The 16,408-nt window shown below is 35.1% G+C and overlaps 2 protein-coding genes across 3 annotated transcripts; both read right to left on the reverse strand.

The window, feature by feature from the left end:
- Positions 1–356: 356 nt before the first annotated feature.
- Positions 357–11,227, reverse strand: LOC109804186 (varicose-related protein). 2 transcript variants are annotated; one of them, XM_083064230.1, is made up of 13 exons: positions 10,972–11,227; positions 9,866–10,877; positions 8,911–8,960; positions 8,656–8,812; positions 8,339–8,557; positions 7,986–8,114; positions 6,254–7,801; positions 5,122–5,481; positions 4,039–4,158; positions 3,233–3,403; positions 2,528–2,674; positions 2,323–2,439; positions 357–990 (listed from the first exon to the last, which is right to left on the reverse strand). In XM_083064230.1, exons 2-13 carry the CDS (start codon positions 10,724–10,726, stop codon positions 682–684), a joined length of 4,188 nt encoding a protein of 1,395 aa, XP_082920356.1. In that variant the 5' UTR covers positions 10,727–10,877; positions 10,972–11,227; the 3' UTR covers positions 357–681. The 2 variants fall into 2 exon arrangements, with proteins under 2 accessions (XP_082920356.1, XP_082920359.1); XM_083064233.1 differs by lacking the exon at positions 10,972–11,227 and having other exon boundaries at positions 9,866–10,901.
- A 3,688-nt stretch (positions 11,228–14,915) lies between these two features.
- Positions 14,916–16,408, reverse strand: LOC109803848 (retrovirus-related Pol polyprotein from transposon RE1). The gene is made up of 2 exons (XM_020365520.2): positions 16,061–16,408; positions 14,916–15,977 (listed from the first exon to the last, which is right to left on the reverse strand). Exons 1-2 carry the CDS (start codon positions 16,406–16,408, stop codon positions 14,916–14,918), a joined length of 1,410 nt encoding a protein of 469 aa, XP_020221109.2.

Here is a 16,408-nt window from a genome sequence, read left to right on the forward strand (position 1 = left end):
CTCTAACTCTAGAGTAAGTTGTACATAAAGACTTGGGCTCAGGCAAGAATCTGAAATGTTGAGTACAACACTGCAATCCACTGCCACAAACATGACATTTAGGAGAGGTCTCAAGTCCAACTCAATTTGCTACTGTAGATATATTAAGTACGAAGTTTACATAACTGGGAGGATTCCATATCATTCTCAATAACTGCTTCTTTGCAGACATTCAAAACTACCCTTTATGGAAACTGCCACCACAATCAACCCTCATAAAATATCATAGCAAAACAATAAAGCCTCTGAAGCCACTCCCATTCCCATTTTCTCAACTACTTAGAAGCACAAAATCTTTTTCAAGAACTAGTCGGTACTTGCTACAGCCACTCCAAAGGCAGCTTGGAAATAACTGTCATTGCAATGTTGACTTCTTTGCATGAGGATGTCACACTTTTCCTTCCCCATCAAGGTGAACGCAATAATATCTCTAAAGAGCAAAGACACCTGAGGAGGGGGCCATGGAAAAATGTAACAAGCATACAAAAAAGAAAGTGAAACTATTTCACACAAATCAGTTGTACCAAAACAACTACATACAGTAGTTCACTTCATCCCCTCCAAACTATCTAAATATCTATACAATTACAAACCAAAGTTGATACTCAACACTTTCTGCACAGATGATAAAATACAACAATGTCATTTACAGCTCAACAACACCGAGTTTATGACATGCATGAGAAGCCGAATAGTGCTCGCTTCCGAAGGGGAGGTAGTTGGTAAAGTCCGTTGATGGCCCAGTGTTCGGTACACTTGATCCAATATTCGTCGCACATGTGCGGCAATCCTTGGATCTGCTGGGTTTATAGCAGCAGCAACATCTGTCATCCATGCCAATTTTCTGGGTGTCTCTGAACTGATGTCACAGGACAACTGCTGTAGAAGAGACAGAAGTACTCCTTGGCTTAATGGCAGTGGCACCATTGCCAAAATACCAGCTAAATCAACCTGGTTAAGAAGAAGCGTTAAATCAAACATTAGATATGTTGTAGTTGGCTGTCTGATATAATCATGCAAACTACAAAAAATATATTAACCAGTATATGTGGAGGTCTGATTTTATTTTGTTTATGGTAGACAGAAAGTTGGACCCAAATCATTATAGGAACTGCAAATCATTTTCACATTTTGTGTGCTTATTATTTTCAATAAGACCCCCATTAATTTGCAATTTTACCCTAGGAAAAACTCAGAAATCAGAATAAGCACCATTTTGTTTCATTTTGTTTACAGGTTAATAAGGTAAAAGTTATCGATAATGGATAATTGATAACGGTCTATTGCAGTGAGTTAAAAATCCATTATAAACATATGGTGGATGGGATGGTGACCTATGGCAGATGCCACGGCGGGCAAAAAATAATAATAATATACATATATAAAAAAAACTACAAAAATAAATTACAAACAGCAAAAATAAATTAAAAACAACAAAATATCAACTTAAATAGTTAAATAAATATATATATATATATATAACGAACAAAATATAATTTTCAATGTTTGAACAAAATAGGAACTCAAACCAGACCCAACATGAAGGACATGAAGAGGAATAGAAGAATAAAAGATGAATAACAGGAACTCAAACAGAACAAAACAGATGAAGAATCTGGACAGAAGAGGAAGAAGTAGAAAGAAAAAAAAAAAGAAAAAAAAAGGGGAAAAAAACACTAAAAATAGAACCTGTTTTGAACCTCACTCCAAGGTTTGTCAGAGTGAGGGGCCACTGCAGTTCATGTCGCCGGAGTTGAAAGAAGGTTCAAAGAACCCTAGAGCAGCAGCAACATTCAGGGTTGGGAGCAACAACGCTCCACATTCAGGGCAGAAGTGTTTTGGATTTTTCTTTAAAATGGGTTGGGCTCAGGTCAAAAACTCTAAAAATGGGTGTTTTTTTTTAGTAAAAAAGCGTCATATCCGCCATGACCTTCGTAAATCTTTACAGCGCTACAGCCATGGAGGATATGGCGGTCACCACCCTTAAATGCCAAATAGCGGATGGCAAATGACGATTTGGTTGGACCTTTACACTATTCCGTTATAACAAGATTATAATGGTTATTTGATAACATTTATTCCCCGGAATCACTGAATAGTTGCTTGAAATATACAGAATAAAGTTTTACAATATCTACAGTAGAACTTGAAAAAAGAAAAAAACTCCTCCCCTTTAATTTTGTTTCATTTTGACTACTTCTTTCTAAGCACCATTTCTGAATTCCAAAAATATGCAATTCTGAGTAGCTACTCAAGTTAACAGGGGAAAAATGTCTATCATACCTGAGAACATAACCAAGAAACTATCGTAACATCACTTCTATGAAGGGCTCCAGTAAATGCTTCCTCAAATTTTCCCTCACTTATCAACCTTGATAGTTCTTTGGTAGGATCCTCAGTCTGTCAAAGTGCAAGTCATCTTACAGTATGAAATATCACAAACACTCGTTAAAATAGGAAGATAAAGGGAAATGACAAACAAACATACCATCTCATGCAAGCCATTGTTGATTTGTGATACAAAGGGATCTGCAGCTACTTTGGAGTTAGCTGCAATTTCTAACAGTTTACGTTGGCCATCAGCCAATTGTCCACTCAAAGTTTGAGTGATTGATGATGCTGAATTAATTGTATCCTGTGCAATCATAACACTATATTGAGTGTCCAAACATGACATATCAGACATTCAAGACATACAGAGAAGAAAGACCACTAATATATTTGGCACACGGTAGTGAGGAAGGTCCACTGTATAGCAGAATGTTGGTTCATAATAAATTAGCTTCTTGTTTCCAATAATGAAACAAGATTCAAGCATGTTGTAGACATGCATATGTGGATAAGAAGTAAATGGATGTTTTAGCCTTGTAATGTTGGCTGAGAAATGAAGTAAAATATAAAGTTTCCAAAATGATCTTTGCGTTGGTAAAAAAAAAGTGCATCATAATAGATCATCTATGCCAAACTACGCATTTAAAAAATTATTAACAAACAAATAGAAATGAATTATACACTTCTTAAGGGAAAAAATTATTCAACCATATATCACAAACTATTTAAATTACATCTGACTAGTTCCACAAAAAATAGTCCATAGTAATAAAAAGGCAAAAAAATCTCTGATGGCAGGAAAAACAACATTTAAGATAAAAGTCATATTAAGATGTTTTCAAAATAAGCATCCTACACATACCCTCAAAGTCATGGCTAGTGGCGAATGAGTAGAATCAAACTGCTGTTGAATAGCAGTTGTGTGCTTCAGAAGTCCATTTTGAAATGCGACATCAATTTGCTCAAACATAGCCTTGCTAGACATCTCAAAAGCAGGAATGACTGAAGCTTCCAAACTAGTCTTAAGTGCTTCCTACAAAGTATAAACAAAATAAAAAAGATTAACCAAAGCTAATAACAGACTGTATTGAAAGCAAACATCAAAATAAACCCAAAACATGAAGTTAATTTGAATTGTACTACCATGTGAGATAAAATGTTGCAAGGATAATGAATAGCTAAACATGAGGAATTCCATAAATGCATTAAAAGATGCTGGCTCTGAGAAATGGGTTTCAAAAAATCATTACATTTTAAGGATGCATGATTGAACATCACCTAGAAACAAAAATACAATAAATCTACGTTAAACCCAATTAAGGACCAGCAAGCTAAAATAGCTAGCAAACTAAAGCCTATAGAAAATTATAGAATTCTAGAATCCATAAATTTTTCAACATAAGTCTGTCATATTTTCATGAAGAACATACATGTGTCAAATTGTCCAAGTCTTTTCATTCATCAATTCAATGTCCTTGGACAATTAATAAGCTTGCAAGCCACCATTTACTTCTATATTTGCACATACAGCACATGATAAAACACAGGAAGTGCAGGCACACAAAAGATCATACTCAACATGATAAAAGAAAAGAAAAAGGAAAAAGAATGCAAAAAGTGCATTAAATGATTAAAAGATATTGTTGATGTTGACTACAAACTGCTTACCTGAAGAGCTTGCTTGCCAGAGGTTTGAAATTGTGCCTGTATCTGCCTAGCCACAGTAGCTTCAAGTTTTGTACTAACTGATTTTTCTAGTTGATTCAATGCCTTGTCTCCCACTCCCTTCTGCAGAATTCATGGCATAGCCTCAGTCAGACATATTCAAGCAAAAATTGTCACTTAGCAGTGAGGAAAAAATTGAAGTACAACATCAGGGGGGGAGGGGCACTAAATGAACTACAATTGGCACACAAAGATTTTTGATAACATTTTTGGTTTACCATGTTACATGTCATCCAAATACTTCATAAAGTAGTCTCCGAAAAGTTGAAAAATGAAAAAGGGAAAAAAAATTAAGCTAACCTACCAGCAAACACATTTTTACTTTATTTGAAAGTAGCACTTTCAAATGTTGAAAATTAATACTCTTGAATTTGGGCTGGGCTTAACTCATGAGGATAGCCCGGGTCTTTATGGAGAGAAGGGGAATACAAATAGATGAACTACAATTGGCACACAAAGATTTCTGATAACAGTTTGGTTTACCATATCTCATGTCATCCAATAAAGTAGTCTCCGAAAAGTTGTAAATTGAAAAAGAAAAAACAAATTAAGCTAAAATACCAACACATTTTTTCTTTATTTGAAAGTAGCACTTTCAAATGTTGAAATTAATACTCTTGAATTTGGGCTGGGCTTAACTCATGAGTATAGCCCACGTTTTTATAGGCTCTAGTTTAGTTAATGGGATCTAAAAACACACCTCTCACCTAGGATTGGAGACTAGAGCATACAGATTGTAGGATATTTTTTTTATTTTTTTTTATATTGCACTAGTAAAGTTGCGTGGGAAGGTAGATTGTACTTGAAAATCTGCAGGCCAGGTATATATATATTGAGCTGGGAAAGCCACGGGGTTAGCTGGATAGTTGACAATGTCATATCTATGATAGACTCTACTACCATCTTGAATTTGGGCTGGGCCTAACTTAACCCCAAAAGTTAGCTCATGAATGAGAATTGTCCAAACTTTATAAGTGATACTTTAAACAAATCTATAGTCGATGTGGGATTTTGACAAATACAAACCTGGAACGATTCTGTAATAGCTGATGATATGGTTTTCTCTATAACTTGACTAATTGAACGGGTAATGGTTGTTCCAATTGAAGATATTTCCTTCTTAATGATTTTCTCCAATATAGATACCAAGTCCTTGTTTACATAATTGGAGATCAAGTTCGTTATTTGTTGTGTACGGTCTCGCTCTAACTTCTCTTGCTTTGCATTTTCTTCTTGCAATCGAGCCCACAAAGCATCAGTATGAGCCTTGACAACTTTCTCCATGTTTCGACCCAAGGATCCTTCTAATCTTTTGCCTTCCTTAGTAACTGGGACAGACACCATCGCATTCATCTGCTTTTGCATTTCTTTATGCATGCTTAACATCTGTAAAATAGGAAAATAAGGAGATTAACAAACAAAAACAAAATCTAAAAATAGCTCATTGGGTGACATGAGTGTATAAGAGAGGCAAAACCATATTAAAGACAAAGACATGAAAAAGTCCCTGCCTAGGAAAGATATAGTTTCTACAAGTGTTATTTTTTGATGATGCAAGCAGGAGTGGCATCATTACAAGACCCAGCAGTTAAAAAATAAAAGCAACTTCATGCTACTATTATATTATATCATGAAATCATAAAATCATGGAGCTGATAATGAATGTATTGCTATTTTCCAATCAATCTTTTGAAATAACTGGAATGGAATAAAACATAATGAGATACATAAGAAGGAAATGGGTGCAATTGATCAGGCTTCACTACAGGAAATATATTCCGCTAATCCATTTTCAGGTTGCATATGCCAAACATTGTGTCTTCATCCCTACACATCGTATCTAAACTATATGCCTAACGAAACTTCCACAAAGTTTGACAGAGAAAATCTTCTGTCCCAATTTGATCTAAAGATAGTTAATAAAAATCCATTTTGACTACAAGGTTACCATAGGAGCAGACTATCAATCTAGAAAATAGTTAACTATGCTCTACTAGTGGCATGCTGAATACATATTACACTACACATAACACTACAACAATTTAGTCAGAAAGAACAACACTACCAAAAAACAAGGATAATAAGTATAAGCAAAGCATGCACCATGTTAAGTGAAGCCAGTAAAAATAAAAATAAAGTTCAAATGCAAATTAATAACCTGGCCCATCATCTCCTGCATAGCAGATAACTGTGGTAAAGCAGCCTCCATGGATGACCCTCCTGAATTGACACCTTGATCATTTGATGAATCTGTCGAGTTAAAAGGACTGGGAGAAGGGGAAGATGCACCAGACACATGAGAATTTTTCCCTTTTTGTCTTTTTCCTTTCCCAGAAGGTGCAGGAGATTGCACAGCAGCCGCCACAGTTTCTGATTCACTGATGTTTGCAGGTACATCCTTACTCGTGTCTTGAACTTCTTCCTCAACAGAGTTACAACTTTGATCAGGTGCATCAGTGGTCTTAATAGTATCAGCTTGACGAGCTCCCTCAATGTTATAAGTCTCTCTAGCCATCTGAATGCCTAGATCAGAGGCCTGAGAATAGAATAGCTTCTCCTTCTTCTCAGCAACATTGGTGTGCGAGTCTCTGTCTCTTTCATACTCGCTATTTTCTTGATTAGAACCTGTCTCACCTACAACTTTAACCTCAACTTCAAAGTTTTCTACATTGCTATGGGAAGCCACATCTTGAGAGTTCATACCTTGAGAAATATGGGAATTATCAGAAGATAAAGAAGTTTTCGAGAAGATCTCAGATGGAGTTACCAAATGGGTTGGGTGTTTATATGTTGGAGGGGCATTAGAAACAACAGAAACATCATTTTGAACAACTTTATCATCCTTCCGCAAATTGTCACCTGATGCAGACACATCTGCCATATCTTTTTCAGATTCCATTCTTCGTTCAGCCGAAGAATTAAGGTTTGTCTGCTCACTGTTGTGATCAGCACTGGTTGAACTAGTCTCTAAATTATTTGATGAATTTTTGAAACCAGATAACTTCTGGGACAATCTTGGACTCTGGGGAAGTGGAGGTGGAGCAGTAGGGGTATGTTCAAAACCATTATGAGAAGGTAAATCATTTGACTTGGTCTCTGTATCTGATATAGAAGCTTCAGGTAGACCAGAAATAGCTGATGAAACAGTAAGGCTCACAACAGGAGCACTTTCAGAACTGCTAGAATGAACTTGTGGCATATTTCCAGTTTCCAGATTCGTAGATCCATCCAAAGCATCAAAGGCACGAGATAGATTGGATTCTGTTTTCTCAAGTTCAACATTGTCCAGGGGTGGAGGCAAACATTGTGACAAATTGAGTCCGTACTGTTGAATAGCTTGTGTTTGGACACAATATATTTGTACAATATGCTCTCCATCTGGTAAACTATCACTAGTTCCAGTAAGACTTAATATAGGCATTGTGACTGTGAACTCAGAAATGTAATCCATGCGAGTTGCAGTTGGATTGGATCCATACTCTAAGTGCACAGCATATATTGTATTTTTCTTGGCATTTGCAAGCAGAAACAAACCAGCACGGGGCAATGCTACAACTTGATTAAAGAATGCATCCTCAGGGTTGGCTTCAGACGAACTTCTTATATCTAAAGTCTGAATACAATTCCATGACTCAGAATCACTAGGCAATAGCCAGCCTTCTTCATTATCAGAGACCCATATCTTCACTTCCTGATTTAGTGGTCCCTGCAGTACGGGAAATAAATATAAAAGGAAATTAGCTTTGAAAGATGGAAGGGGAATCTAGACATCACTTTGAGCAGACATGACTAACAGCCAAGCTGCATAACAAAAACTTCCAAAAGCACCCCCAATTGACGCATAAAAATACACCGCATTCCCAACAATGGGAAAGACAAGGAGCATATACCGCTGTGATAAGAACAATGTGCTCAGGGCGGTGAGGAGCAGTCAAGAACGTCGCAGAATTGACAGGTTTACCATCATGTGGTCTTATAACAGCAAGTGGTGCAGCCTTACGTTCTTCCCATATCTTCACCTGTTGACAAAAACAAGTTACTTAGAAATGCAAAATAGGAATGATTGTGAATCTTTCTTTCATATTAACAACTCCAAGATATGATATAATATAATGACTGCACCACCCTATTGAAAATTCTGGATTCTCAGACTATATAATTTTTTCCAGTTTCCACTAGTGTAAAATTGGATGAATGAAACAAATAAAGGAAGCAAGGCAAGGAGAGAGAGCCAAATGCAGACCGTGCCATCAGCTGATGCAGAAGCTAATCGACTCTTCATCCATTGGCACATTGACAACTCAGTGACATTGCCATCGTGCTTACCAACAAGATGCACCCCATCAATCAACTTATCAATGGAACATTTGAGAGGCTCCTCTGCAGAAAAAGTTTCACCTTTTCCGGCTTTCATGCTGTCAATTTTGAGGATACGGTTTCCAATAGCAACCATTAAAATCTCCTGTAAGCAAATTCTAACTGATAAGCTAAAATTTTAAAGGAGTTAACTTGAATTGGAAGATAATAAACTTAAAACCAAATTTATAAAGTCACTCTTACTTGTTTGTGTGGGTGCCAGCATACTCTTGGATGAACTGACTCACTCTCTCCTAATATTTGAATTGCTAGGATAACTTTTCCAGTAATTTGAGGCTTGTCATCCTCATCAGGGCCCTCATTGATTTTCCATATAAATATTCTCCCATCAGTGCTTGCACTGTGAACAGTCACAAGCATATCCAAGGGGAAAATAATTAATAAACATAATATTGAGAGAAAAAAATGACAAACAAGAAACAGAAAAGGGATATTTACCTGGCCAACAGGTGAAGATCCTCAGCGAAGAAAGCCATGTCTGTTACTCTCTACATAAAAAGGAGATATGCACAAATTGAAAAGAGGTACAAATTGAAAATGGAATAGAAGGGAAAAATTAGCATCTCAAATGCATGTAACAACATCAAATTCACTTTAACTTTTAAGAGGTAGAGCACGCTTTGCACGTAGAAAGTTGCAAAGAATACGGTCAACCTGGGAGAACCGTTACCAAGAATACCCATATGGTTGTCAAAGAAAAGAAGACATAGGTTACATAAATTGCTCTAAATATCAATAATTACGTAATCCAAACCAATTAAAAGAAATGACTATGTCAAACACAAAACTCCAAAAATATATTTCTCGGACATCAAGAAAAGCTCGTGCCAGCACGTGTTTATACAATATATTGATTTTCTCGCAAGCAACCATCTAAACTCAGCATGATAAACTCAAACCAAGACAATGCAACACATTAAATACAAAAAAAAAAAAAGTACAAACTAAAAATCTTTCACATTTCTTACTTCTTAGGTGCAAATTCCAAACAATATCATGTTTTTTGTCTCATGGCAATAGACAACAAAGGCAGTTTACATGCAGGCATGATTAGCGCAAAAGGAATACATTTTCAACGAACAAAACCTAAGTTCATATTAACCCTTCTGAACTGTCTAAGGCTCAAAGCACTAAAACACATCAAGCTGATACAATGTTAACAAAAAATGTCAAATGGAAAAGGCATGAGCAACCCTCAACCATAGAGCCAATGCATCAAACTCCTAGCACCAAGAAGACACATTGACATTGGACTAAACAAACAGTACTTATGCAGAAAAAGAAAAGATTAAACACCATAACTCTACACATCAATCATTACAGAACCACGAAAACTAATATCGCATTGGCATTAAGACCATAAGCAACTGCAATGCAATGCAACACAACCCACCTGAGTGTGACCACGAAGCAAGTATCTCAATGCAGTGTTGATATTAAGGACCCGGATGGCCCCAAGTTTGAGTCCATAGCAAATGTAAGACTTATTCACTGCGATTTGGCGGCCGAGCACGAGGCCAGGATCAGAGGCATACTTGGTGATTGGAGTGACCTCAAGCTGAGGCTGCACCTCTCCAGGCATCCTAACATCAATGTCATACACAACATGCTCTCCAATCAAGTGCCTCCCCTTAGGAAGCTTGGTGCTGAGCATCCTGGCTGGTGTGGACTGAGCACTAGCCAGAGTCACAGGAGACCCTGAGGGCTGTGTGGAGGGCAACCCTGCAGGGTTTGGAAAATCAGAAGCCACATGTGATGGAGATGGTGATGGTGATGAGGTGGAGGGAGATGTGTACACAACTGGTGGCTCCTGATTGGAGGGAGGGTTTTGGGTGCCCAACAAGGCCATGAGGGGGTGTGGTGAGGATGGAGAAGGGGGTTGGAAAATAGGGGGTCTTTGAGGGGCATGCATTTGGGGAAGGTGGTGGAGGATAAGAGGGTGTTCTTGGTGTTGTTGTTGATGGTGGTGAAGCTGTGGATAGGGGAGAAAGTGAGGGTGGTGATAAGGGTATGTGCCAGTTGGTGGAGGGTATGAGGAAGAGGGGGTGGGGTAGGAAGAAGGAGGGGGTGTGGAAGGAGAAGGAGCAGGGAATGATGGGGAAGTGTTCAAATTTGAAGAATTAGGGATAGAGGGTGAGGGTGATGATGCTGAAGGTGATGTTGTTGGTGCCTTGAAAAGCTTATTGAAATCAAAATGGTTTTGTTGTTGTTGTTGTGGTTGTGGCTGCTGATTTGGATTCCCAGATGAAGCCATAAACTTTGACCAAAAATTGAGGCAAAAAATCCAAACTTGTGAATGAACAAAGAATCAGATGGGATCTGGGGTGGTGCTGATTGTGAGATCTGAGATTGATTTCGGTGCCACCTCTTTCTCTCTTCCTTCCACTGCTACTTGGTACTTTGTTCTGTGTGTGGTTTCCTCGTACCAGCTTAGTAATCCCAGAAAAATAAATTCAAAAAAATAAAATAAAATGGTGGTTTTATAACACAGACACACACCTCTTTCTTTGTTGTTCTCCTATGTTTCTGTTTTCTTCTTTCTTCTTTCTTCTTTCTTCTTGTCTTGGTCTCCTCTTCTCCTCTGGTGTGACCAGAATTGAACGAGTGCTAGAAGGAATTGGTGAGAAGAGAAGGTTTATTCAATAATTTGCGTTTTTGCATCCTCCAATTTGGCAAATAGCTACCAAAAGATGGGGATTTTGGAACAATGGCAATGCCAAGCATCATAGCACTACAAAGATGGTAGAAAATGGTGATGATAGGGAGACAAATTTAATAATAATATTCATTTTTTATCTAGAATTTATCTTTTGAATTGTATATTCTGTATAAAATCAATAATGATACTATACTATTATTTTTAGCAATTATGATATTGATATACTACATTTTTTTCATAGGTTTTTAACTTTTTAAGCATGTAATTATTTTTTAATGAATACTGTGTTTTTTATTCTGTCTTTTATCACACATAAAAATATGATAAATTTATTAATTTTTATACTGATTACATTTAAATGTATAGTAAAAATATTTTTAATTAATTAATTTATAATAAAAAGAATTATAGAATTATATACCTATTAAACTCAATAATTTTACCTAACGTTTAGAATTATTTTGAGTACAAAGTGTTTCTAATAATTTTAAATATGAGTTTCTACTATTAATATAAAAAGTTTTACACTCTTTTTTACATTACGGATATTGGCTCACATTTATCCAACTTTTTCTTTTAAGATCGAAGATTTTTTTTATTAGAAATAATCATGATGGAGGAGATAGAATTATTATGAAGAGTAGAATTCTTTTTTTCGAAAATTTTGTGTAAAGCACATTTTGATAACCGGATTGTATCTTATAAATATATTATTTTCTTTTTCATTTAGTAGAGATACTCATAATCTAAACAAAATTAATATATTATTTTATTGCACCGTACTATCTCCTAATATTATGCATACACCGAAAAAAAAATCTCTTAATATTATGCATATTTTATCCTATAGGATAGAGATGTATACTTGTTAATTTACTTTTGGTTTTGGCAATGCATTCCTTTACTGTTCAATTAGCGCATGAAATGATTTAATCTTATAAAAAAAAATATAAATGCTTACATTGCCCTTGGTGTCAAGGGATGTCATTTTTTTTCCCTTGTACATTAGGTTGCTGAATAAGAATGTCTCATATGATACATTATATTATAATTGTAACCGTATAAGTTAAATACTAAGCCCTAACTTTTGGCAAACTCCATGTCATAAAAGACAAAACTCTAAATAGAAAATTCATCACTAATTTTTGTCCTTCTAATTTGAAATGTGTAGACCCGTATTGAGATTAATCTTGTTAGTTAAAATGTTTTTATTTTAATAAAATCTTTAGAATTTGCAAGATTTGTACATCCTCATTGAGTCTAATATAGCGACAAGAAATTGGAGGATCATTAGCCATGTGCAATTGTGCATCAAGTTATAAAAAAGTGGGGAAAAGTTTAACAAATGAAAAATGATATAATTGTGTTTTCTTAATTTGTATTTATAGTATGATTCAAATGGAAAATTTCCCATCCTCCCACAAGTTTCATAAAACAATGTAATTTCCTTTAAATGCTGTATTGTGAGGGGAAATTGATTGGAAGTTTTAGTTTTTGGAAATTGATTGGTACATGCTACAAAACTCCTTTGATCATCAAGGACTTAGAACTAGCTGTTTATATGGTTATTTCTTAGGGTAGAGAAAATGGATTCACAATTTCATTGAAAGATACAAATAAAAGGCTAGTAGTTCAAGTCTTTTTAAGTATATGAGATATGTAACATTTTCAACTATGTGAATAGAGAAGTTGTTAAAAAAAAAAAACTATGTGAATAAAGAAAAATACATGAATAGTAGAATTGTCTTTTGAAACATTAATCCACATCAAGTATAAAACAAAAAGAGAGGAAAAAAAAAGATTATATCATAATTAAAATTTCATTTGATTGGAAAGATATACTGAAAATAGGATAAAAACAATAAAGAAAAGAGAAATAAGTGAGTGAAAATAAATAATAAATAAATAAAAATTGATATATTTGGTTTGAAAGAAATAAGTGATAAATAAATAAAGAATAATATTATGAAATTGTTTGATTTGAATGAAAAAGAAAAAACTAAATTATAATATGATTGAATTTACTATTTTATTTTTTAAAACTGTATAATAATGTTCTTGATAATAATTTTATTTAGAATAATATATAATAATTAATAAAATTACATTTTAATAATAATCAATATTATGACATAATATTTAATAATGATTATTTACCAAATCAAATATAAAAGATGAAATTAACACAAAAATATAATTTAACATGGCTTTGTTTAAAACTAATTTTAAAAAAATAATAATAACCTATTATGACATTCTCATAATCGATTACATTGGCGATTTTAATTAATTAAAAAAGATTTGCAATCAATTACAACAATTTGTAATAAACATTAACTAGACACAATCACAATCAATAAATTAAATGTTATCTTCAATCAAATATGATCTCTCAAAACACACAAATCTGCCAATGAATCGCAACTTCAACCTGCAGAACGTTTAAATGAGTGAAACAATGACAATTTCAAAAAAAAAAAAAAAAGTATTCTTCAAACGTTACACAACAAGAAATTCTCGTTTATTTTATCTCCATTGTCTCATGCCAGAAAATAATATCAAAGTGAGACTTACTGTTTTTAATTTATTTATTTCCTTATTTTATGTCAACCAAATAAATAAACTTATTTCTACTCTCTTGTTGTTATTTCACATCAACCAATCCTAGTGTAACCCTACTCATGAGTTCTTGCATTGAAAAAAAGAAACCTAGGTCTCTCAAGTCTCAACCTCATCATGTAGTTAAAATTTATGGATCAAACATTGTGATGGGCCTTTCACAAACCGACTTATCATAGGTTGTCTTTGTCATAAAGTTTCATGCACTAAGGATTGACGGCTCTACCTTAGGGCATTATCAATCATGACCCACATATGTGAATGGATGAATCATTTCATTAAGAAAATAAAAAATCATATAAACCCCAAAAGGAAGGAATCTAAGAATTATGGCAATCCGAATGGGAGATCCTGTTGCCTCCCTTCCCTGGTTCCCTAATCCTACATATCTACCCTCCAATAGTAGCAATGCATTCATTCCAACTAATTATTGAAACTTCCATTGTTTTTTTTAAAAAGAAAATGTGACTATGCATTAATTCAGTAGTTTCTCTAATTATTTGAGCTATAGAAATAATACTGAATATAATTTCCCTTTTTTGAATTTGGAGGATGACAATTGACCAACCACTATACACTAGTACCAAGAGGAGGAGAGGGGATAGAAAAAAGGAATCCATATTTTAAGTTCTTCACCATTGTAAAAAAAATAAAAATAAAAATTACAACTGAGTTAATGGGTGACTATGTTGAAAATTTATTTCTTCACTTTTATCCTATTCTTGTATATGTTTCTCTACCTTTTAAGGTACTATATTTTGCTCGTAAATTTTTTTCCGAAGATGTCAATTACAATGAGGCATTTAAATCATAAGCACACCTTCTAAAGTTTTAAAACAAAAAAAAAATGTTTAATTACTCGGAAATAAATAATTAAGACGAAAAAAATGTTCATGATCAATCAATCTTTCATATTTATCAACCGGGAATGTCTAACTTATCTCAAATAAAAATAAGGTTCCTTAAAAAATAATATTTATTAATATCACAAGAATGTAAAACTAAGAGAAAACGAAAAAGAAGAGAAAGCAACAATGTACTGCACTTGCTATTATTCAGAAAGATAAGCTGATATATACAAGGAAAAATTGAAAAAGAAATAACAGAAAGGAAAGAGAAAATAACAGATAAAGATGAAACAGAAACGTAACAAAAATTATTGTTGCTAACGGAAATTATTGTTGAGACCCCCCTCAAGCTGGGAATGGATGTTTAACATGCCCAGCTTGGTATGAAAACTTTGAAACAAAGTGGGAGAAAGCGCCTTAGTGAAAATGTCCGCAAGTTGGAGAGATGAAGGTACCGGAAGAAGCTTTATCAAACCGGAGTTGACCTTTTCACAAACAATATGACAATCAATCTCTATATGTTTAGTACGTTCATGGAAAACTTGATTTGTTGCTATTTGAAGAGCTGATTGATTGTCACAATAAAGGAGAGCTGGACGAGTGAAGCAGACTCTAAAATCTTGAAGAAGAAAAGTGAGCCATTGAAGCTCACAAGTCGTGGAAGCCAAGGCACGGTATTCAGCCTCAGAAGAGCTACGAGAGACAGTGGGTTGCTTCTTGGAACGCCAAGATATGAGAGAATCACCAAGATAAATAGAAAAACCGGTAATGGAGCGTCGAGAATCATGATAGCCAGCCCAATCGGAGTCACTAAAAGCTTTGAGTTGAGATGAACTATTGGCAGAGAAGAAAATCCCAAAACCCGGTTCTTGCTTCAAGTAGCGAAGTATACGAAAAGCAGCTTGAGAATGGGACGTGGTAGGAGAAGAAACAAATTGACTAAGATGGTGAACAACATAAGTAATATCAGGGCGAGTAGTAGTAAGATATATGAGTCTTCCAATAAGTCTTCTATAAGCTGATGGATCATGAAGAGGAGTGCCGGTAGTGGATGAAAGACGAGTGCAATAATCCATTGGTGTCGAAACTGGGCGAGAAGCAAGCATACCACAATCAGATAAAATATCTAGCACATATTTCCTCTGAGAGATATGTATGCCAGACTTGTTTCGAGCTATTTCAAAGCCCAAGAAATATTTGAGATCACCTAAATCCTTGATTTTGAATGTGTCATTAAGAAGCTTAGTGATACGTTGGATTTCAAGGAGATTGTTTCCTGCAAGAACAATGTCATCTACATAGACAAGGAGAGCAGTAATCATTGAGTCAGAGAACTTGAGAAACAAAGAATGATCAGACGAGCATTGATGGTAACCATGCTGGAGAAGAAAGGAGGAGAGTCGAGCAAACCATTGTCGACTAGCCTGTTTCAAGCCATAGATGGAACTTGCAACTTGCAAACCTGGTTGGGATGAGTTGGAGACAACCCAGGAGGTAATTTCATGTAGACTTCTTCATGTAATTCACCATGGAGAAAAGCATTATTGACGTTTAATTGTTTAAGATGCCAGTTGTGAATGGCAGCAAGAGCAAGGAGAAGACGAACAGTGGTGAGTTTAGCAACCGGAGAAAAAGTATCAAGGTAATCCAAACCTTCGAGTTGGGTATAACCTTTGTAGCGTCCGATAGTTCCATCAGCATTGTATTTAACTTTGTAAATCCATCGACAACCAATAGCCTTTTTGTGAGGTGGAAGAGTGGTGAGAGTCCAAGTATGATTCGCTTGAAGGGCATCTATTTCAGCTTTCAT

Source organism: Cajanus cajan, chromosome 1 (genome assembly GCF_000230855.2).
Source record: "Cajanus cajan strain Asha chromosome 1, NIPB_CcT2T_4, whole genome shotgun sequence".
Classification (NCBI taxonomy): Eukaryota; Viridiplantae; Streptophyta; class Magnoliopsida; order Fabales; family Fabaceae; genus Cajanus; species Cajanus cajan.

Bases quoted from the DNA above. Each gene is read 5' to 3' on its own strand.
- LOC109804186 (XM_083064230.1), bottom strand. From the start codon at position 10,726: ATGGCTTCATCTGGGAATCCAAATCAGCAGCCACAACCACAACAACAA. The intron at 4,159-5,121 runs GTTTGTATTTGT...TGAATTCTGCAG, and splicing joins CTATTACAGAATCGTTCCAG to AAGGGAGTGGGAGACAAGGC. The intron at 2,675-3,232 runs GTATGTGTAGGA...ATGATTGCACAG, and splicing joins CACTAGCCATGACTTTGAGG to GATACAATTAATTCAGCATC.
- LOC109803848 (XM_020365520.2), bottom strand. From the start codon at position 16,408: ATGAAAGCTGAAATAGATGCCCTTCAAGCGAATCATACTTGGACTCTC. The intron at 15,978-16,060 runs GTTTGCAAGTTG...TTTCTTCTCCAG, and splicing joins CTCCAACTCATCCCAACCAG to CATGGTTACCATCAATGCTC.